This window comes from Carcharhinus amblyrhynchos, chromosome 9, assembly GCF_965287045.1.
Source record: "Carcharhinus amblyrhynchos chromosome 9, sCarAmb.v2.hapA, whole genome shotgun sequence".
NCBI classification, from domain to species: Eukaryota; Metazoa; Chordata; class Chondrichthyes; order Carcharhiniformes; family Carcharhinidae; genus Carcharhinus; species Carcharhinus amblyrhynchos.
In genome coordinates, this window is record NC_137332.1 from 45,359,250 (window position 1) to 45,382,298 (window position 23,049).

A 23,049-nucleotide genomic window follows, 5' to 3' on the forward strand; every position below is an offset into this window, starting at 1 on the left:
CATCAAGTAAACGGGAGAGCAATGCTGGCTCTCTCCGTGCGGCAGTCATTGAGAAAACCAGCATGGCATGCCAGAGAGGTGGAGCAGTACTTGTACCAGAAGCCAAAGGCTGGAGTGGAAGGACAGCAGTCAGCACTGTAACAACTTGCAGCCAGGGTGCCAATATGCCCTGTGCATTTGTTCAGAAGGAATGGAATTAAAATGCGTTGTGGGGTCCTTTGGATGGAAGAAGGCCTTGCATAAGGCAAGAGGCCACTTGACATGGGACTCATTCATCCAGGCTTCAAGGCTCCATTAAGGAGGGGGAGAGAGAGCAGGAAGTGCAGGGACTGATCTTGCTGTCCATGGCACATTAGTGCATCAAGTAAGTATCTAATGACCTGTTCAAGAGGATCAACAACTAGGTATGGTGCTGCAGCAATCCAGTCATATAGAGCAAATCATTAGATTGATGCTGAATCGTCCTGGGTGCAGATTGTGATTGACTGCTCTGTCATTCAATAAGATCATGGCTGATTTTTTAGTGGACTCAGTTCCACTTTCCTACCCTTAGTTCCTTTACTATTCAAAAATCTGTCGATCTTTGCCTTAAAAACATTCAACGTAGTAGCCAAGGTAGCCTCAACTCCTTCACTGGGCAGGGAATTCCACAGATTCACAACCCTATGGGTGAAGAAGTTCGTCCTCAGCTCGGCCCTAAATCTGCTCCCCCTTATTTTGAGGTTATAGCCTTGTTCTAGTTTCACCCGCCAGTGGAAAAAACATCCCTGCTTCTATCTTATCTATTCCCTTCATAATTTTATATATTTCTATAAGATTCCCCCCATTCTTCTAAATTCCAGTGAGCATAGTCCCAGTCTACTCAGTCTCCCCTCATAAGCCAACCCTCTCAACTCTAGAAGTAAATTAATGAATCTCCTCTGCACCCCCTCCAATGCCAGTATATCCTTTCTCAAGTAAGGAGACCAAAACTGTACACATTATTCCAGATGTGGCCTCACCAGCACCTTATACAGCTACAACATTTATTTGCCTTCTCAATTAGCTGCTGTACCTGCAAACCAACTTTTTGCAATTCATGCACAAGGACACCCAGGTCCCTCTTCACAGCAGCATGCTGCAATTTTTTACCATTTAAATAATAGTCCATTACCATTTAATAATAGTCCTACCAAATTGGATGACCTCACATTTACCAACATTGTACTCCATCTGCCAGACCCTTGCCCACTCACTTCAACTATCTGTATTCCTCTGCAGACTTTCAGCGTCCTCTGCGCACTGCTCTGCCACTCATCTTGGTGTCTGTGAACTTTGACACAATACACTTAGCCCCCATCTCCAAATCGTCTTTTTGAGCAGCCCTAAATAATCTGTAAAATTGGAACATTTTAAGAACATAAGGACATAAGAAATAGGAGCAGGAGTAGGCCATCTAGCCCTTCGAGCCTGCCCCGCCATTCAGTAAGATCATGGCTGATCTGAAGTGGCTCAGTTCCACTTTCCTGCCTTTTCCCCATAACCCTTAATCCCCTCGCCTATCAAAAACCTACCTACCCGCGTCTTAAATATATTTAGTGAGGCAGCCTCCACCACTTCAACGGGCAGAGAATTCCAGAGATTCACCTCCCTTTGAGTGAAGAAGTTCCTCCTCAACTCCATTCTAAACTGTCCCCCCCTTATCTTGAGGCTGTGCCCTCTAGTCCTACTGTCCTTTCTGAGTGGGAAGAGCCTCTCCACCTCTATCCTATCCATCCCATTCATTATCTTGTACGTCTCAATGAGATCTCCCCTCATCCTTCTAAACTCTAATGAGTACAAGCCTAGTTTATTCAGCCTCTCCTCATAGCTCAACCCCCTCAACTCCGGTATCAGCCTAGTGAACCTCCTCTGCACTCCCTCCAAGGCCAAAATATCCTTGCGCAAGTGCGGCGACCAAAACTGCACACAGTACTCCAGCTGCGGCCTCGCCAGTGCCCTGTACAGCTGCAGCAAGACCTCCCTACTTTTATATTCAATCCCCCACGCTATGAAGGCCAGCATCCCATTCGCCTTCCTGACCACCTGCTGCACCTGCAGGCTGGGTTTTTGCGACTCATACACAAGGACCCTGAGGTCCCTCTGCACCGTAGCATGCTGCAGCTTTTCGCCATGTAAGTAGTAGTCCTTCCTACCATTATTCCTACCAAAGTGGACAACCTCACACTTGCCAACATTAAATTCCATTTGCCAGTTCCTCGCCCATTCACCCAGCCTATCTAGATCCCTCTGCAGACTTTCCACACCCTCCGCACAATTTGCCGTTCCACCAACCTTTGTGTCATCAGCAAATTTCGACAGCTTACACTCGGTTCCCTCCTCCAGATCATCTATATAAATGGTAAATAGCTGAGGCCCCAGCACCGATCCCTGGGGCACTCCACTAGTCACCAACCGCCAATCCGAATAGCACCCATTTTGTTATGAACCAGTGAATTGTGTCTACAGTACATGTTGCAGAGTAGATTATATGAGTTCTTGAGAATGCTATGGCAATGGTGTGATTACCCCTGAGGCTACATGGTGGTAATTCCAGGAATGACATGTCTGGCTACACCATTACCTTTTGATAATGTTGAAGCCCTTATGGAGCACCAGGACTCCATTTCTACCTGCCTCTTGATACCACGTTGTCCCCCGTTCTTGACACACCCCTGCCTGGGCATCCCCAAAGCTCCCACTTTCTGAACGTAGGTTGGGGAAGAGGACCTCCCACTTCTACTTGCAGCTGGACAAGAATCTCCAGCAAGGCAGTGCTGAACCATGAGGCCACCTGGGGTCTGCCATCATGTCTGCAGGCTTCTGTACAATTTTCTGATTTAATAACAACTAAGATTTACTGGAATCTTGCTGTGCCTGACTCAGTACCACACAATACAGCACATTTAACCTGGGATCTTGCTGTGTCTATTATTCAGTACCACACAATGGAGCACATTCAGTCTGCTTTCTTGCTGTGTCTTTGGTTTAATACTACACAATGCAGCATGTTTTATCTGATATCTTGCTGTGTCTGTGGTTTAATACCACACAATACAGCGCATGTAATCTAGGCTGTTGTTATCTCTTTGATATGGGCTGTAAGTGATGTGCTTACCTACTGGGATCAACATGAGCTTCACTGGTGTTTTGAATTTCAAGAATAATATATCCTTTTAAATATTTTAGTAATTTTTATAATAGCAAGGGTTGGGGCAGGAACAGGAGCAGTTGCAGCTTAAACTGGGTTTCCTTGCAGCTACCTGAAGGAAGCAGTATCAATATAAGAAGGAGGAGTAGAACAATTAAGAGCAGCATTTCCTTTCAGTGAACAAATTGGTACTTCAATAAGTGCGCTTCTGTTTATTGGATATGAAAAATCAATTTTGAATGAGCTGCATACATTTGCTGCTGAAGTTAACATATTTAAAACTAACACAAAAACAGAAAATGCAGGAACATCTCAGCAGGTCTGACAGCATCTGTGGGGAGAGAATACAGCCAATGTTTCAAGTGCAGATGACCTTTTGCCAAAGCTAAGAGCAAAGAGAATCAGTGGAGATTTATACTACTGGGGTAGGGGGAGGGCTGTGGAATTGGATAATGAGAATGTAAATAAGGATACAGAAAGCTGAGAAGGTGCTCAGAGTGTGTATTAAATTATCAGAAAGCAAGAATGGCAGAACAGAGGTACAGGTTGTTAAAGGACTGCCTGAGGAATGTGGCAGTTGCATTGAAAGGCGAGTTGGGGAGGGAGGGTTTAGAAAGGAGAGCTGGAATGGAGAAGTGGAAAAATAGAAGTGAAAAAGAAGGATGATAAAATGGAAATATGAGATGAAATGAAATGGAATAAACTAAATGGACATGAAGTGAAGGAAGAATTAAAACTAAGATTAGTTTAATTCCTAACCAATCAAGATAGGAGGATCCAGCCAGCTTCAAACAGAGGTTCAATTATCAGGGAGAAGCTTTCATTACAAAATAGAATCCATTTCTCAAACATGAAACTATTGTACTCTTACAGAATGGTGGATCATTGATGGAGGTTGATGAACAACTAATCAAAATTGATAAGGTGTGTACCGCTCCCTAAATAGATTAGCTATTTAACTTTATAGTGAAGGATAGTGGTTTGGAGGAAATGGTAACCAAGATGTAGGCTAGTTATGGACCATCTGAGAGTGTGTGCAGGATATTGGAAATAAATATCATTGAGATTGAGTCCATTAGGGATTTATGGAAATCAAGAAGGCTGGTAAAGTGGAACAGGAAGGTGTTCTGGGGGGCAGTAGAATCACTTGTAGAATCAGCCTGGATAGAAATAAGAAATACAAAGAACAAAGAACAAAGAACAACCCAGCACGGGAAACAGGCCCTTCGGCCCAACGAGCCCGTGCCGCCGCATCACCCTACACCTATTTTACCCTGCATGTCTACGAATGGGACCCTACTCAGTCAGATTCAGGGAAGAAATAGTGTCAATTTGATGGAAACCGATTAGCCTAAGAGCACATCTTTGGGGTGTGGGAGGAAACCGGAGCGCCCGGAGGAAACCCACGCAACCACAGGGAGAATGCGCAAACTCCCACAGACACAGGCCCAAATCCATGTATCTGCACAGCTAGCAGTGCTAGTCACTGAGCTGTTGTGGCGCCCGTCTATCGGTCCAGGATCAAGCACACACACCGACATGAAGTACTAGGCCACTCCTGGACTTCCGAGAGCAGCCCACGCACGACCCGCCGTGTGCATGCCCCTCGCTTGACACGAGGTGGACCTCCACCTGTGGAATAAAGACAAATAGCAAGGGAAAGAAATCCCTAGTGGGAGTAATCTGTAAATCCCCAAACAATAGTCTCGCAGTGTAAACCAAGAAATACTGAGGGCTTGTGAAAAAGTTATGACAATAATTATGGGCAATTTTAATATTCATATTGACTGGAATAATCAAATTTGCAAGAGTAGCCTTGAAGGAGAGTTCATTGAATGTATAAGAAATTATTTATGTTTGGAGTAATATGTTTTGGAACCAATCAGGGTGCATGCTATTCTGGATTTGGTGTTGTGGAATGAAGAGAAAATAATTAATGATCTCATAGTTAAGGAGCTCCTAGGAAGTGATGATAGCATGCTGGCATTTCAAATTCAGTTTAAGGGTAAGAAACTGGAGTTCTATACTATCATTCTGGATTTAAACAAAGGTAATTATGCAGGTACGAGGACAGATCTGGCCCTAGTGGACTGGGCAGGAAGATTAAAAGGTAGGACAGTTGATGAACAGTGACAGTTTTTTAAAGAGACATCCCAACTAAAATATATTTCAGATAGGCGGAAAGATAGTAAGAGGGACAAAAGACTTACATGGAAGTTAAGGATAACATAAAGACAAAAATGAAGGCATACATATTGCAAAGGCCAGTGGCATACTGTATGATTGGGATGCTTTTAAAGCTCAGTAAAGGATCATTAACAAATGAATAAAAAGGGCAAAGTTAAATTATGAAAGAAAGCTAATGCAAAATATAAACATGGACAGCAAAAGCTTCTATAAGTATATAAACAGGAAGGGAGTAGCTGAAGTGAATGTTGGTCCTTTGAAAATGAAGCTGGGGAGTTAATAGTGGGAAATACAAAATGGCTGAGATACTAAATCATCATTTTTCCTCAGATTTCAGGGAACAGGACATGAGCATTATCCCAATAGTAACAGAAAATGCAATTCTTATTGAAAGGGAGGAATTAGAACTATCATCATCATTTGGGAAAAAGTAATGCGCAAACTATTGGGATTCAAGGCAGGCAAGTCCCCAGGATCCAATGGCCTACATCCTAGGCTCTTCAAGGAAATGGCATTGCAAATAGTGGATCCATTGGTTACAATATTCCATAACTTCCTGGGTGCAGGAAAGATTCCAGTGGATTGGGAAAATGCCAATTCAGTGCCTTATTCCGAAAGGGAGGGAGGCAAAATGTGCGAGAGTATAGGCCAATTAGTTTATCAGTTGTTGGAAAATTGTGAGAATCCGTTATAAAGGACATAATAACAGAACATTTAGAAAGTCAAAATGCAAGGGTAAATCATGTTTGACTAATTTGCTTGAGTTCTTTGAAGATGTAACAAGTAAGGCGGATAATGGGGATCCTATAGATGTAGTATATCTGGATTTCCTTGATAAGGTGCCACACAAAAGGTTAATACACAAGGTTAGTTTACATAGGATTAGGAGTAATTTATTAGCTTGGATAGAGGATTGGCTAACCAACAGAAAGCAGAGAGTCAGGATAAATGGATCTTTCTTGTGTTGGCAAGATATAACAAGTGGGATGCCACAGGGTTCGGTCCTCGGGCCCCAACTATTTACAATCTACAATTAATGACATGGATGCAGGGAGAGATACAGGTGCAGTAGCCAAATTTGCAGATGACACTAAATTAGGTGGGTTAGTAAGTTGCAAAAATGAAATAAGATGTATGATTTAATTTGATTTATTATTGTCATGTATTGAAATATAGTGAAAAATATTCTTTCTTGCGTGCTACACAGACAAAACATATAATTCATAAAGTCAATAGGGGAGAAGGAAAAGAAAGGGTTTAGAATGTAATGTTACAGTCATAGCTAGAGTGCAGAGAAAGATCAGCTTAATGTATGGTAGATCTATTCAAAGGCCTGATTGCAGCAGGGAAGAAGCTGTTCTTGAGTCTGGTACGTGATCTCAGACTTTTGTATCTTATTTTCCAATGGAAGAAAGTAGAAGAGAGTATATCCAGGGTGTGTAAGATCCTTGATTATACTGGCTGCTTTTCTGAGGCAGTAGAAAATGTAGACTGAATTAATGGATTGGAGGTTGGTTTGCGTGATGAACTGGGCTACATTCGCAGTCATTTATAGTTTCTTGCGGTCTTTGGTCAGATCAGGAGCCATACCCAGCTGTGATACATCCGAATATGCCGAATTTCCTTAGCCTCCTGAGAAGGTAGAGGCATTGCTGGGCTTTCTTACCTATAGCTATTTACAAATGGATATGGATAGGTTAAGTGAATGGGGCAAAATGTGGCAGATGGAGTTTAGTGTGGATAAATGTGAGGTTATCTATTTTGATCAGTAAAATGCAAAGGCAAATTATTATCTAAATGGGGGGAAACTTCTTAAGGCTTTAGTGCAGAGGGATCTGAGTGTTCTTGTGTGTGAATCACAGGAAACTAGTATGCAGGTACAGCAGATAATAAGGAAGGCAAATGGAACCTTGGCATTTATTACTAAAGGAATAGAATATAAAATTAGTGAAGTGTAGCTGCAACTGTACAAAGCATTAGTGAGACTGCACTTAGAATATTGTGCACAGTTTTGATCCTCTTACTTGAGGATGGATATAGTTGCATTGGAGATGGTTCAGAGGATATTCAGACTGTGGAATTAAAGACCACAGAGTGTGGTAGATATCAGTAAAGTTTGAGTAAATTTGGGGAAGGGGTGAACAGATTTTTAATAAGTAAGGGTTTCAAGGGCTATGGTGAGCAGACAAGTAAGTGGAGTTGAGGTCAAAATGAGATCAGCCTGATTCTATTAAATGGCAGAGCAGGCTCAAGGGGCTGAATTGCTTACTCCTGCTTGTAATTCTTATGTTTCCACAAAGCATCTCCCCCTAAAACGTAAACAGATTGTGTGTTTCTTGATTTTCCACCGCAAGGAAGTTTGTTATTGAGACAAATTTCAAAGCAGTTTCAAACTGATGAATGCATATGGAAACCAACTGTGCACATTGTATTGTTCCTGTTTATAAAGTATGCGACTTATTTGTCATTGTGCTGCATGGATTCATTACTATATAATAGGAAAGTTTCATTCCATGCTAACGTAAATGGAAGCACTAGATGATACGTAGATACTGTCACACTCTGAGAAATAGGTGTATTAGAAAAACCGTGATATAACTGATATCTGGTGGGTCTCATACACCTCAAATTCAGTCTTCCAGACTATAGTTTGGAGAAAGCTTTCATGTTTGGCCAACCTCCACAGTGAGGTATATGTTTCCGATTCCTTCTACCTTTACCATTAAAGAGCATGACTGTTGCAATATTTATCTGCATTGTAGACAAAGTTTTAACCATCGTGTTCTCTTATTTATTAGTCGAACTAGAATCTTATGAAATTCAGTGAAAATAGATGGCAGCTATATTAATCACATTTTCTCTGTTATCTGAGCAACTATTACATTTAATGGAAGTAATATAAAATGATATATTCATACTACCTGGCACTTTGCAGCACTGCCAAGTGGTTCTCGCTGTGTAATTTCCTTGAGGTGTCAATATGATGCACTCAGCCCTTTGTTAATATTAGCATTTAATGAGCAGGCATACAATGGCGAGTGGAGCTCAGTGCTTGTATTTAACCACGCATTGACTGGCCTTATTCTACTGACCAAAGAGTAACTTAGATGCAGTAGTATAATTCAGGTCTGCTGGCTCCATTTCACTCCAGCCAATAACAATATTAAAACCATGTCCTAAGCCTGAACAACCCACTTAAATTGTATGCAGCACCAGTTTCAATAGTAATTAGCTGCTGATAAACTGATGTGAAACATGATTGGTAGTGAGTTGACATCTACTGCTGCTCACTCTATCCCTCTTAGTAATTTTGCACCATTCCTAGTTTGTGGAACAACTAACAACAGTGCATGCACATAAGTGAAATCCTTTAGACAAGCTCATCAGTTCAATTTGATATCTATAGAATCCCTACAGTACAGAAGGAGACTATTTGGCCCACTGAGTCTTTGTTTAAGAAGGGTAGTAAGAATAATTCAGGTAATTACAGAGTGGTAGAGAAATTATTGGAGAGGATTTTTCGAGACAGGGTTTACCCCCACTTGGAAATAAGTGGATGTATTAGCGAGAGGCAATATGGTTCTATGAAGGGGAAGTCATGTCTCACTAACTCGATTGAGTTTTTTGAGGAAGTGACAAAGATGATTGATGAGGGTAAGGCAGTGGATGTTGTCTACTTAGACTTCGGTAAGGCCTTTGACAAAGTCCATTATGGCAGACTGGTGCAGAAGGTGAAGTCACATGGAATCAGAGGTGAGCTGGCAAGGTGGATACAGAACTGGCTCGGTCATAGAAGACGGAGGGTAGCAATGGAAGGGTGCGTTTCTAAATGGAGGGCTGTGACAAGTGGTGTTTCCAACCATTATTTTGTAAATTGAGTTTGTATCTTCATACGCCCTGTTTGTGAATAGAACTCCCACTCACCTGATGAAGGAGCAGCACTCCAAAACCTAGTGGCTTTTGCTACCAAATAAACCTGTTGGACTTTAACTTGGTGTTGTGAGACTTCTTACAAATGGCGTTCCTCAGGTATCAGTGCTGGAACCTTTGCTGTTTGTAATATATACATAAATGATTTGGAGGAAAAGGTAACTGGTTTGATTACTCAGTTTGCCGACAACACGAAGATTGACGGATTTGCGATTAGCGATGAGGACCATCAGAGGATACAGCAAGATATAGATCAGTTATAACATGAGCAGAGAGATGGCAGATGGAGTTTAATCCGGACAAATGTGAGGTAATGCATTTTGGAAGGTCTAATACAGATAAGAAATATACAATAAATGGCAGAACCCTTAGGAGTATTGATAGGAACAAACAGTAAAGGGATCTGGGTGTACAGGTACACAGGTCACTGGAAGTGGCAATGCAGGTGAAGAAAGTAGTCAAGAAGGCATAGGACATGCTTGCCTTCATCAGCCGGGGCATTGAGCTTAAAAATTGGCAAGCCATGTTGCAGCTTTATGGAACTTTAGTTAGGCTGCATTTGGAATATAGTGGTCAATTCTGGTCACCACACTACTAGAAGGGTGTGGAGACTTTGAAGAGGGTTCAGAAAAGGTTTACCAGGATGTTGCGTGTTATGGAGGGCATTAGCTATGAGGAGAGGTTGGAAAAACTTGGTTTGTTCTTACTGGATCAATGGAGGTTGTAGTGCGGCCTGATAGAAGTCTACAAGATTATGAGGGGCATGGACAAAGTGGATAGTCAGAAGCTTTTTCCCAGGGTGGCAGAGTCAATTACTAGGGGGCATAGGTTTAATGTGCAAGGGGCAAGGTTTAAAGGAGATATATGAGGCAGATTTTTTACACAGAGGGTGGTGGGTGCCTGGAACCCACTGCTGGAGGAGGTAGTGGAAGCAGATACAATAGTGACTTTTAAAGAGCGTCTGGACAAATATATCAATAGGATGGGAATGAAGGGATAAGGTCCCCGGAAGGGTAGGGGTTTTAGTTCAGTTAAGCAGCATGGAGGGCCAAGGGCATGTTCCTGTACTGTAATTTCCTTTGTTCCTTTGAGTCTGTACCAACCATAATCCCACCCAGACCTATTCCAGTAACCCTCCACATGTACCCTGCTAATCGCCCAACACTAGGATCAATTTTAGCATGGCCAATCAACCTAACCCACACATCTTTGGACTTGATCATGGATTATGTTTTTGACTGAAGTATGGTAGTTACTCCAGAAAGAAAAACAATGAGTAGTTTAACTCACTGAAGCTTGAAGCTTGTCTTTTGAGGAAGGAGACAAGTTTTCAAGTACTCATGTCAGAATTTTATCTTCAGGAGAAGACAGTGATGGAGCCAACAGAATGTCCTTGGGATTCTATCGATCATATAAGAATTGAGTTTTTAAATTATTGTGAGTTTATTCCAGAATACATTTAAACATATGCATTCCAAAGGTCAATCAATTTCATAAATCTTAATTTTGGATTTGCCTTACCACTTGCGATCTTCAAATGACAGAGAATGAGTAATGATTATGTTACGGGTGTAGTAATCCAGAGTCCAAAATATGAATTCAATTCCTACTATGACGTTGTGAATTTTGGTTTGAAAATATGGAAATAAAAAGCTGCAATCAGTAAGAGTGAAAATGAAGTTATTAGATTGAAAACACGATTAGTTCATTCAGGTTTTTTAGTAAACCAAGCAAGGTGTTCTTACCCACTAATGTAACACCACTGTTTAAGAAGGAGGGAGGCAGCAGCTGGGAAATTATAGGCCTGACTTCAATCATTGGCAAGATTTTAAGAGTCCATTATTAAAGATGAGATCATGGAGTACTTGGAAGTGCATGATAAAATAGGACTGAGTCAGCACAACTTCGTCAAGGGGAGGTAACAAGGAGGTTAGATAAAGGAGAACCAATGGATGTAATTTATTTAGATTTCCAAAAGACCTTTGATAAGGTGCCACATAGGAGACTGTTAAATAAGTTAAGAGCCCAAGGTGTTAAGGGTAAGATCCTAGCATGGATAGAGGATTGGCTGACTGGCAGAAGGCAGAGAGTGGAGATAAAGGAGTCTTTTTTAGGATGGCAGCCAGTGACTAGTGGTTTGCCTCAGGGGTCAATGCTGGGACCACAACTTTTCACAATGTACATGAGCAATTTGGAAGAAGGAACTGAGGCACTGTTGCTACGTTTGCAGATGATACAAAGAAATGTAAAGGGAGAGGTAGTATTGTGGAAGCAGGAGGGCTGCAGAAGGACTTGGACAGGTTAGGAGGGTGGGCAAAGAATGACAAATGGAATACAATGTGGAAAAGTGTGAGGTTATGCACTTTGAAAGGAGGAATGGAGGCATAGACTATTTTCTAAATGGGAAACTGCTTAGGATAACAGAGACACAAAGGGACTTAGCAGTCCTTGTTCAAGATTTTCTTAAGGTTAACATACAGGTTCATTTGGCAGATGGGAAGGCAAAAGCAATGTTAGCATTCGTGTCGAGAGGGCTAAAATACAAGAGCAGGGATGTACTTCTGTACAGAGAGGCTGTATAAGGCTCTGGTCAGACCCCATTTGAAGTATTGTGAACAGTTTTGGGCCCCATAAATAAGGAAGGATGTGCTGGCCTTGGAAAGAGTCCAGAGGAAGTGCACAAGAATGATCCCTGGAGTGAAGCTAGTCATATGAGGAATGATTGAGGACTCTGGGTCTGTACACATTGGAGTTTAGAAGAATGAGGTGAGCCTTATTGAAACTTACATGATACTGTGAGGCATGGATAGAGTGGATGTGGAGAGGATGTTTCCACGAGTAGAAAAAACTAGAACCAGAGGGCACAATCTCAAGCTAAAGGAATGATCCTTTAAAACAGAGATGAGGAGGAATTTCTTCAGCCAGAGAGTGGTGAGTCTGTGGAACTCTTTGCCGCAGAAGGCTGTGGAGGTCAGGTCATTGAGTGTCTTTAAGTCAGAGATAGATAGGTTCTTGAATAATAAGGGGATTAGAGGTTATGGAGAAAAGGCAGGAGAATAGGGATGAGAATTATTTCCACTGCAGCTTCTGTGCATCTTATCTCTTTAGGCATTGCAATCACTCCAAATAGTGCTTCTGCATTACATTTCAAGAGGCAAAAGCCATTGCACTGTGCACATGTGCTATTTCTATCTCTCCCTCTCTTTCTTTTTCTCTCTCTATATTTCCACTATCCCACCCACCCCTATCCTGGAGCCTCCATTCTCTCTGCATCACCTGCTTCCAGCCATTTCAGCTGCAGAAACTTTTTAACTGACGTACAGAACCTGCGATGGACACCCAGTCAGGGGTGAGATTCTCACCAAAATCTTATTCTTCATGTTAATTAGGGTTCCAAGGAAAATGTGACAGGATGTGAGTGGATGGAGGTCATCTCTGCAAACCTTATGATGATCTTCAAAACTCCAGTCTTTATCTTTCAATTTGATTTTTTTTTCACTTGCTTTTTGAAGTAACAGTAAGAAGTCTCACAACACCAAGTTAAAGTCCAACAGGTTTATTTAGAATCATGAGCTTCCTGGGTGCTGTTCCTTCATCAGGTGAGTGGAAAGGTAGGTTTCACAAACACAACATATATAGACAGACACATGTCCATGCTGTGTTTGTGAAGCTTACCTCTCCACTCATCTGATGAAGGAGCAGTGCTCCAAAAACTCATGATTCCAAATAAACCTCTTGGACTTTAACCCTGTTGTGAGACTTCTTACTGTGCCCACCCCAATCCAACACCAGCATCTCCACATCATGTTTTTGGAGGAAGTAGCTGCAATCTGTAAATCTATTCTCTTAAAAAGGCACCGAAACAAACAGTGAAGCTCAGCCTATCAGTAATTTACTTAGTGAAGAGAAGGTAAAGAATTTAGGCTATTTCTTTCAAATAGAGAAATGAAGGTGACCTTTTTGAAGTGTTGAATGTTCCGAAGGGAACTGATTGAAGATTGATTCAGTCAAATTGTTCAGCGTTGAAAAGTCCAAACTGAAAAATAATTTAGGAGTAAAGAGGGAAGCATATATTTCCAACTGTGACCTTTTCGGTGGCAGTTGACATTTGGAGTCCTCAGTTCACATGTCCACATTTGATGTAGGAAATCACATCTAGCAAACATTCGATTCAGACTCTGGTCTGCTCAATTCTCTCAGTTTTAAATGCTCGCTTCACATTTTTTCTCCTAATAATGGGCTTCTTGTCATAAAATCAGAGTGACATTCGTGAACATTGAATGAAATGCTCTAAGTGTGGGATGGGCCAAGTCTTTGCTGAAGGCATATTCCACCAGCTCCAGGGGTTGTTTTTGGAAAATATCTACAAATGCCACGAGGTACACTAGGAGTTCCTAAGGGATTAAAACAATGAATGGAACAAATACTGGGAATGTTTAAAGAGTAATCCATTCTGTTCTCTAAAAGTCAAGCCTAGCACAAAACCCTTGTGCAAGAACATACATTAGAGGTGAAGATTAAACAATAGAGAAGATGGGGGAAACTAATGCAGATAAATCGCAGAAATGAGAAGTAAAGCTCATGAAATAAAACACAGTAAAGGAAATATGAGATAAAATAATAAAGTATAGATTGGATCTCAGAGATGAAAGGAGAGCATGAAGGAAACAACGGGACAGAAAGGGAGAGAATAATGGAAGGAAGGCTTTGTGGGTGCATAAGCGATCTGCTCTTCACATACCAGACAGTACTGAGCTGTAATCTACACACTATGCTGGGATATCCAAGACTGACCAGGCTCTGGAGATTTAGAGATACTGATCTGTAATTCAGGAACTATTAATTCAAGAAAGTCTTCCATCTGTCCTAATCCTTGGATTACAACACCAGTATCTCTCCTTTCCAGTAGCCTGATTAGCGTCTCAGTATTAGACTAATCAAAACTATGAAAAGGAGGGATACAAATGTTGTAATCCTGGGATTAGGAGAGAAGAACGACTTTCTAAATATTTGAAAGAGTAGCACAGCTTGAAAGTATGAAGGTTCTATTTAGTTTAATTATTGGATATTATGTTTGAGAAATTAAGCCAACATGATTTGTGGAGAAATTTGATAATTAGTATATTGGGTTAATAATGTTTAAACTGCACAAACTAGTTATTATAATAACTGTAAAGCTGCTGGTATTTAGGTTGGGCTAACTATCAAATATTTCCTTGTGTAGCAATATATTGTTCTGCTCATCAGTATGTTGTTTGCATTAACCTTCTGATTGAAGTCAGCTACATCCCTTTGCTAGTTATATTATCATTACTTTGCCATTCAGCTGCAATAAACTTACTTGATACAAAAAATAAGAGTCACCTATAACTACTTCTTGAATATCTCGTGTCTAATTTTGGGCTGCTTTGAGTAGCCACTATTTTGGGGGCTGAGTTAAGTTTTTTAAGATGAGCAAATATGAGGAATCAAAGAAAATTACTTGTACAAAAACTAACAAAATTATGAAACAGACCATTATGAAAGACCCTCATCTGCCTAGGAGTGAATTACCTGCAGCTAGAAGGCTAGTTTCTATTTATATATTGATGATATTGTCAGGTGTAAGGTATAATTCGGTAGCTCTTATCAAGAAGTAGTTATAGGTGATTCTTAATTTTGTATCAAGTAAGTTTATTGCAGCTAAATGGCATAGTAATAATAATGTTACTAGCAAAGGGATGTAGCTGACTTCAATCAGAAGGTTAATGCAAACAACATACTGATGAGCAGAACAATATATTGTTACACAAGGAAATGTTTGATAGTTAGCCCAACCTAAATACAAGAGCAGCTTTACAATTATTACAATAACTAGTTTATGCAGTTTAAACATTATTCACTCAATATACTAGTTATCAAATTTCTCCACAAATCATGTTGGTTCATAATCCTAGGTAGTTCAACTGTAAGTATTTATTAACTACCAGGAACCAAGTAAAGATCCAAGCTCGGAGCATGCTTGCTTCTTCACACTGCTCTGTCCAACACTACACTGCCTCCTGGGTGTGGTTCACGTGTTCTCTTAAATCACTGTGTGGGCAGTACTGTACTCAACCCTATGTTCTTAAATATGCCAGATTCTTTTGCTATAGATGACACCCAGCAATTTCTAATTCCTTTGATCCTATGACCATGAGCTGAATTTTTGCATCAAAGCAGGAAACTCTTGCAGAAACTTTGTCCTGAATATGCCCCAGGGCAGCGCAAGAGAACAGTCACTCTGGAATTTTGATTGGGGTACTATGTCTGCTGAGGCAGCAGTCCCTTCACCAAAATCCCTTTACTTACAACTCTAACAGTAATACACAGAGTGCTATCAGTTAGCAGTCTACCTCTGGGGGTGTCAGAGGAATTGACACTCCCAGTTAAGTACAAGGCAAAGACTCCCTGGATGGCCAAATAAATTTGATCCTTAATCAGGGAAGTCTTTTTTCCCCTATCCTTAATCAGGGTGTTCGTACTCCAATAGGCCAACCTCAATGGCCTGATTGAAGTCATTACAGGTACCCTCTGAATTGGCATGGGGACAGGTTCGCTGTTCAATTAAGGATGGTGGGCAGGTGGTTGAAGGTGGAGGTCCAATCAAAGGCCTTATCGATTGAGACGGATAGAAAGTAAGAAATTGAGAGGACATTTCAACATGGAAGCGCCCCTGACCACCTTTTTCAATCTTTAATTAAAAAATAGATTCAGCGGACTTTGAGCAGGGGAGAATCCCTCTTTGACCTTTGGCTGCACCCAGAGGAAGGACCTGGAGGCCTATCTGGATTGCTGTCCATGCTCGTTTTCTGAGGAATCCCCTGCAGGATTGTTTTTGTCTGAACTGCTTGTGGCAGGACAACCATCTCTAAGATCCCAACCAGTAGTATATGTTTAAAACCATACTTTTCCAGGTATGGAGCTAGGAGGTGACAGTACTCCTCACAATACCCTAACTCTTCATCATCACTCCTTCCAGGGGTACCTGCCCTCCCAATCCATTTTTCCTCATTGATCTGGCAAAATCAAAAGCAGCCTGAAACTTCAATCAGACTTTGATAGTTAAATGTCTCTTGCTCCCCGCAGCTCAGTGGAGATGAGGCCTGAAGCCCAATCCTATGGCACCTTTGACCTCAGTAAGATGTCTGACAACACAAGGTTAAAGTCCAACAGGTTTATTTGGTAGCACAAGCCACAAGCTTTCGAAGCACTGCCCCATCATCAGGTGCCTCTTCTTCAAAGTACCCAAAAATAGACATGTCTGAATTTTCAGGCCAAAATTGGCAGCATTACCTCTCTGTCCCTTGCTTGTCTTCCTTTCCTCCATCAGCAAGCATCTGACATTCCAGACAAATGTTGATATAGCACCTCTGAAGCAACCTTACTCTACCATCCATACCGAGTATTCAAATATCACTATACCCACAATTTGGGGCCTATCTACATTAAGGAACGGGGGTAGACAGGGGTTCCACTTTGCCACACTCATGCTAATGGGTGGTATTTCTTAAATTTCAAAATTATATTTTCTACATGTCTTCTACATATTTCTTTTGAAGGAGGGGTCAAAATGAATAATCAGACCAACAGCTCCCCCTGCTGACACAGTCAATAACTACATTGCATATTACATTGAATAACAAAAGGATCCTGGATTCCTGGATTGACTGTTGTGTTTATTGACCTTATCACCATTGAAACAGTATTAGAGGGACTACAATTGATATCAGTATTCCTAGACTGGTAAGGAGGAAAATCAGACAGGGAGGTTCCAACTAATGTTCAAGGATGCATTCTGAAAAGGTAGTGTTTGTGACCTTATGTTGATGGCTAGTGAGAATTAGATAGGCTATATCACAATTTTATCTCCATCCCTTGCCTATGTTTCCTATTCATCATCATAGTCAAATACCCTATCTGAATTTAAAAGCCCTATAATAAATGTCAGTCACTCTTGTTAATGACAGCCAGTGTGTATTGGCTGGGATTACAGATAGAATGCATCATATTTGCAGATGGAAAAATGTCTTGAAGGAAATGTGTTGGAGGTTTTCTGTAGCATACTAATTCTGAGGATGTGAGGATCACTGGCTAGACTGACATTTGTTGCCCCAAAAATGTGGTGATGGGCTTCTTGTTGCATCCTTACTTTACGGTTTCTGCAACTGAGTGACTTACAGACCATTTGAGGACAGTTAAGAGTTAACCATGTTAGTGTGGGACTGGAATCATATATCAGTCATCAGAACTTGCTATGCCTTTTTAAAGAAGCTTAGTTGGTGTATTTATGAGACACTGTTAATAGCCTCAATATTTATTTCAAAAACATTCAATTTCGTGCAATGATGATGTAGGTTATCCATATTAGAGTGAGACAATGTTCTAACTGCTATGTTTCTTTACAGACCATTAATCAGTTAGACCTCTTTGGTGATATGTCTACTCCCCCTGACATTACATCCCTTGGGGTAAGCACCATTTTAAAATATTCATCAATGTTAGGTTCTCATAGCAACTCCTTTGTCTCTATGTTAGTTGACTGTACAGAAGACTAATAAATATAAAGAAAGGGCACTGCTTAAATCAATGTCCAAGATCATGTCTACAAATTTTTATACAACATTTTACATACAATGACATTCAGCAGCTTCTCAGAGTCTTGGATGAGAGTAATTCGTTGAAATTTGACTGTTGCTTGGGACCATATTTGCAAAGGACAAATATAAATCCCATTGTGAGGCACCGTTAAGCACTGCATTCATACTTTTGTTGCTGCGATTTCGTATTCCTGATGGTTTATTTGGAAAAGCCGAGACTCTAAGATGCAGCTTTCAAGCTCCTGAGATTGTTATTTTCATGTTACCCTAATACATGCAAACAAAAATCAACCTTTTGTATTTAGCTTAGATGGTGTAGCTCAACTTTGAGAAGAAATAAATGGAAATAACTAAATTCCTAAATATCATGTAATTTTATTGGCAAATTCTAGACAAATGCAGAAAATGTTTGCAAATTTTTGTTAATTTCCTGAAACTAAATGCTTTGTTCTTAAAACTCAGTTAATTTAAAATGTGTACCTCATTGTTGCTGAATCTGAGTTTTTTATATCTCATCTAGATGACAGCGTCACTAAATCTGCCTTATTTGTATCTCGTCCAGACCCCAGCATCACCAGCAAATGCCCTTGGACCAGACACATTTGCCACAGGAGTTCTAAGTTCTCAGCCACCAGGGAGACCTGACTTGTTTGGATCTGTTCCTTACAATACTGCTGCTGTGCCCACAGGTAAGAATAACCTTGGTCGACGTTATAATAGAGGAAAGTTATGTTAATTAACAATAAATTCCTGGATCAAAAAAAGTCCGTTTCAATGCTTCGAGTCCATCCCTGCCAGGAATCATATATAGTAATGGATTCTTCTCACTATTTCAACTTCCGAGAAATTGAGCTTTTAAAGTTTCTGCCCTTTCCACCAGGAAACTCTATCAACACTTTGGGACAGTCAAAAGATGTGCGGGTTAGGTTGATTGGCCATTCTAAAATTGTCCCTTAGTGTCCTGAGATGCATAAATTAGAGGGATTAGCGGGTAAATTATGGAGGGGTATGGGGCTAGGGCCTGGGTGGGATTGTGGTCAGTTCAGATTTGATGGGTCAAATGGCCTCTTTCTGCACTGTAGGGTTTCTATGATTCTATGATAAAGCATACATTTCTGACTGGCTGCCTTATTTAGAATGGAATTGCTATAGCAGATGTCGTGGCGGGTAATGTTGATGTTTATTTTGACAGGATATGTCACAATGGGAGCAGTGCCACCTGCAGTCTGGGCACAGCAGTCCGGTGCTCAAAATATCATCAATCCATTGTTAGCTGGAGTCCAGTCAACAGCATGGGGCCAACCTACTTTATTTGCTGTCCAGCAGCAGTGGGCTCCCGTTGGAAGCCCATTCCAGCCCACTGTTTTCATGTCAGCACAAACTCCAATGCCACTACAAACTGCCATGTTCAAAGCAGCCTTATCTGCTGGCCAGCCAACGATTGCCAGTCATCAAGAAGAGAAGCCAAAACAGAGAATGGGGCGGGAAATGTTTAAAGATTTCCAAATGGTCAAACCCCCAGCAGTGCCATCTAGAAGGAGTGAGCAACCATCTCTCTCGTGCACCTCAGATGCCTTCACAAGCTATTTTAACAAAGTGGGAGTGGCACAGGAGATAGATGATGCAGATGACTTTGATATCTCTCAGTTAAACCTTACTCCAGCAACCTCCAATTCCACACCATCGTCAACCAATTCACGTGAGTTTCTCCATAGTTATTATCTTTTTCCTTTAACGGCATGTGTCTTTGTGAAACTCTGTTGTATTTTTCCTCTGATTTTCTCCATTCTTCATGCTGGGGCATGGTTCCATAAATAAGAGCAAAATACTGCAGATGCTGGTAATCTGAAATTAAAATAGAAAATGCTGAATAAGTTCAGCAAATCTGTCTTGTTGTCCAGCATCTCACCTTAATGACCATTCATGTCAGCATGAATGTAAATATTTGATTGTTACAGGTTATTCAACAGAGGAATAAATCACTGTTGAGGAATTGATCCTGCCAGTGCTTGATAACCGCACAGGTGAATTTTCAGCACAGGTCACCGATTAGTAATTAGGGTCTGAATTTTCAGTATGGTGAGTGCTTGGTGTCTACCATCCTAAGAGTCAGCAGGGGACTCAGCATTGATTGGCAGCAGGTGGAACTTCCATCTGCTCTTGGATGGACGCCCTGCCTTGTAGAACTGTTGGCTGGTCAGATTGACCCAGAGCACCCCAGCCCCTCCAGGGACAGCACTGCAGTGGCTGGAAGAGGTACTGCAGCGCCATGCCTGAGTTTAGTCCCTGGACTGCACTTCAAAGTACCAGGCATCCTAGGGACAGGAGGGAAGGGGTGCCGGGGGTGTGGGGGGGCAATCTCGGTATTGGGAGATAAGTTAGGAGAGTGGGGGGGCTGTAGTTCCAAGATCCCTGAGAAGTGGGTGCTCCATATCCAAAGGGACCTTGAGATTGAAGTGTTCAAATGGCAACTTAAGAGTTTTATTAGGGGCATGGGCAGACTTCCTATTCAAGGCCTTGCTCATTCTGTCATGAAATTGCATCTGGATTAGGGTAAGCAATAGTTAGAATGTTGGCTGTTCATTTTCTCCTACCCAGATGAGGACAAAAGGCAGCATTCTCACCATGGCTCATAATCCTGGAACATTTTCTCTCTATGCCTTTGTCATGTTAGAACGTGCCTTTATTTAATGAGGCATCTGGCCTCAAGACTTCATTGTTTACATTGAAGGGAAGTCACGAGGAATATAATTTCTGTATAAAAGCACAAATTAATTCTAGTTGGGGATGAATATATTAATTAAATCCAGTTCAGAAAGTAGCCACTGGCGATGATTATCCAAACAGCAATTTTAGGTGTTCAGAATACTATTTGATGCTAATGTTCTTTAATAAAATACTCATGGTGTAGTAAATTCAAAGGTGACTCGTTGTGGCTTCAAGCAACAATTGATTTATTACCAACTATATGTATAAGTAAGGGCCAGACAGAACTGCAATACAAGTCTACTCTCTTCTTCTCCCTGGCTCCAACAGAGATTCCTCCCAGTCCCTTGCACCCAATTGGCTTGGCCTCTCCATTCAATGTGGACCATTGGACCCAATCCAATCCCATAGTCCTCAAAGGAAGACCACCGTAAAAGAGCCAGGTTGCCACACATGGCTGCCTTTAATGCTGGATGTGCCAAAGGAGTAGGGGTCATAATGTAGTGAACCCACAATGCATGAATCCAAAATCACAGGCCTGATGGAGCAGAGTTATTCTCCTTTGCAGTTTGTTTTTTCCTCAAAAACTATGTGAAATGAAATAATTGAGTAGGATTTTTGTGCATTTGGAGCAAAATCTTTAGCTGTTTTATTTTTTCTCTGGAACAACATAAGCAAAATGGTTTTTAATGGCGGACTTATTGATGGGATATTTTTATTACTTTTTAGTAAATTAAAGAGACATGATCCTCTTAAAATACATTGTTTATCATTGATGTCACAATTACGTTATATGTGACTTTTTCTGTCAAAAGTCTACGTAAAGAGCCAATGCTATGATGCAGAACATTACCAGAGTCAAGAAATATTGGGGTCAGCCAGATCCAAATTAGATCATAATGGTTACGACACTGGAGTTTTCAAAGTCTACAGGTTGTTGAGGAAGGGAAGATGAATAGCTAAGAAATGTCATGGTAAAGTATGAGTCAGAGTAGGAGATCAGGTAATAAGTCTTCCCAGACAACAGTGAACCTTCGAAATAGGTTGCTGTCTCAAGCAGTGATTGTTGATTTGCTGAATTCTTTCAAGCAATAGGTGAACATGTTTCTGGCTGGGGGGCAGACTTCACTTCTTATACAAAGTAGGTACTGCAGAGAATTCAGTCTCAGAGACTTCCAGGACTAGTTTTGAAGGAATTGCCCACATTTTTAAAATCTAGTGCATTACCTCATCTAGGAGAGCGCACAGTTTGAGGTGAGTGGCAATGCTGTGGTGATACAAAAGGGCTTGAATTTTCACTCCTGAGTTGGGGCCGCAGTCAAGGAAAGTCCCAATTTGACAAACCCAATTTGGGAGAAAGAGCACCAGTTAGATTTGATTCCTCGATTGTAACAGGAGATGGGCTTCGTGCCTCCAGAAAGTGTTTGGTGCTGTCACGGGAACTGTGCACACATTTGAGAATCTGGGTGTTCTAGCCATTTTCCCAGTTATTTAAACAAGAACAGACATTTAATGCTGACCCTCTCACACCCCCTACCCCTACCAACTCCCTATGCTGACCGATGCCATCTCATGCCATACCCACACTTCATTGTCCTTCATTCCCTCCAGGCCAAACTGTGTTACTTTAGCTCGCCCTCGTGGCCATGTATACGCTCCATGTTAAACAATGCCCACCCCATGGGACTCTCCTAGCCTCCATTGCCAGCCTGTTGCCCCAATATCAACTTAGTGCCAAACTCATGTTACCCCTGCACTGCCCTTACTTGTTCCTTGCCCTCTCATTCCAAGGTCCACTCTCATTCTTCCCCTCGCCCTTGCTCTGAGGCCCTGGAACCTCCCTTGAAAACTTACCTTCCCACTATTTTCTGCTTATTAAATCGTAAGCTCAATTCTCTCTGCATTTGCTACTTTTGTGCTCAAGAGTGAGTAGATGAGCAACTTTACGGCATTTTTCAAATGTAACTCAATTAAATGTCCAATATGTTTTGGGAGCCCAAGTCCAGAGGACTCCGGGGCAGGTGGACAGGCTCCACAAGCCTGATATTGAACAATATATTTGGTACTTATAGCTCACAATATTAAAGCAAATTGTTCTGTTAGTTAAAATGTACAGTATTAATACAAGCATTGTTCAAATTAGACTATTATTCTCTAACTGGAAATTTTAAATATCTCAAGGTTCAGAAGACAAAAGGAGAAAGATAAAAATTTGGAATTTATATAGCACACATTTAGCCAAGTTTGTATCTGCTTAATAATGTGCAAGATGGAAGATGAGTAACAGCGCTTCAAAATTAATTTGATTTAAAACTGTTAAATATCTTGTGTTGGAATCTATTTTTATCCATCATTACTTACTGTCTTTCTATTTTCCAAACATGATTTGTCATTGATGTGTCCAGTTTAAGAACTATGCATTTATCTTTGTGGTTCCTT

At 41.1% G+C, this 23,049-nt stretch overlaps 1 protein-coding gene across 1 annotated transcript in view; it reads left to right on the top strand.

Moving 5' to 3' along the window:
* The window catches only part of dab1a (DAB adaptor protein 1a), a 229,285-nt gene that overhangs the window by 150,136 nt on the left and 56,100 nt on the right, over window positions 1–23,049 (top strand). Inside the window, exons 12-15 of the mRNA XM_080196471.1 lie at window positions 17,488–17,501; window positions 17,713–17,775; window positions 18,425–18,593; window positions 19,097–19,603. Coding sequence (XP_080052597.1) covers window positions 17,488–17,501; window positions 17,713–17,775; window positions 18,425–18,593; window positions 19,097–19,603 — 753 coding nt within the window. The remainder of the gene's footprint in view (window positions 1–17,487; window positions 17,502–17,712; window positions 17,776–18,424; window positions 18,594–19,096; window positions 19,604–23,049) is intronic.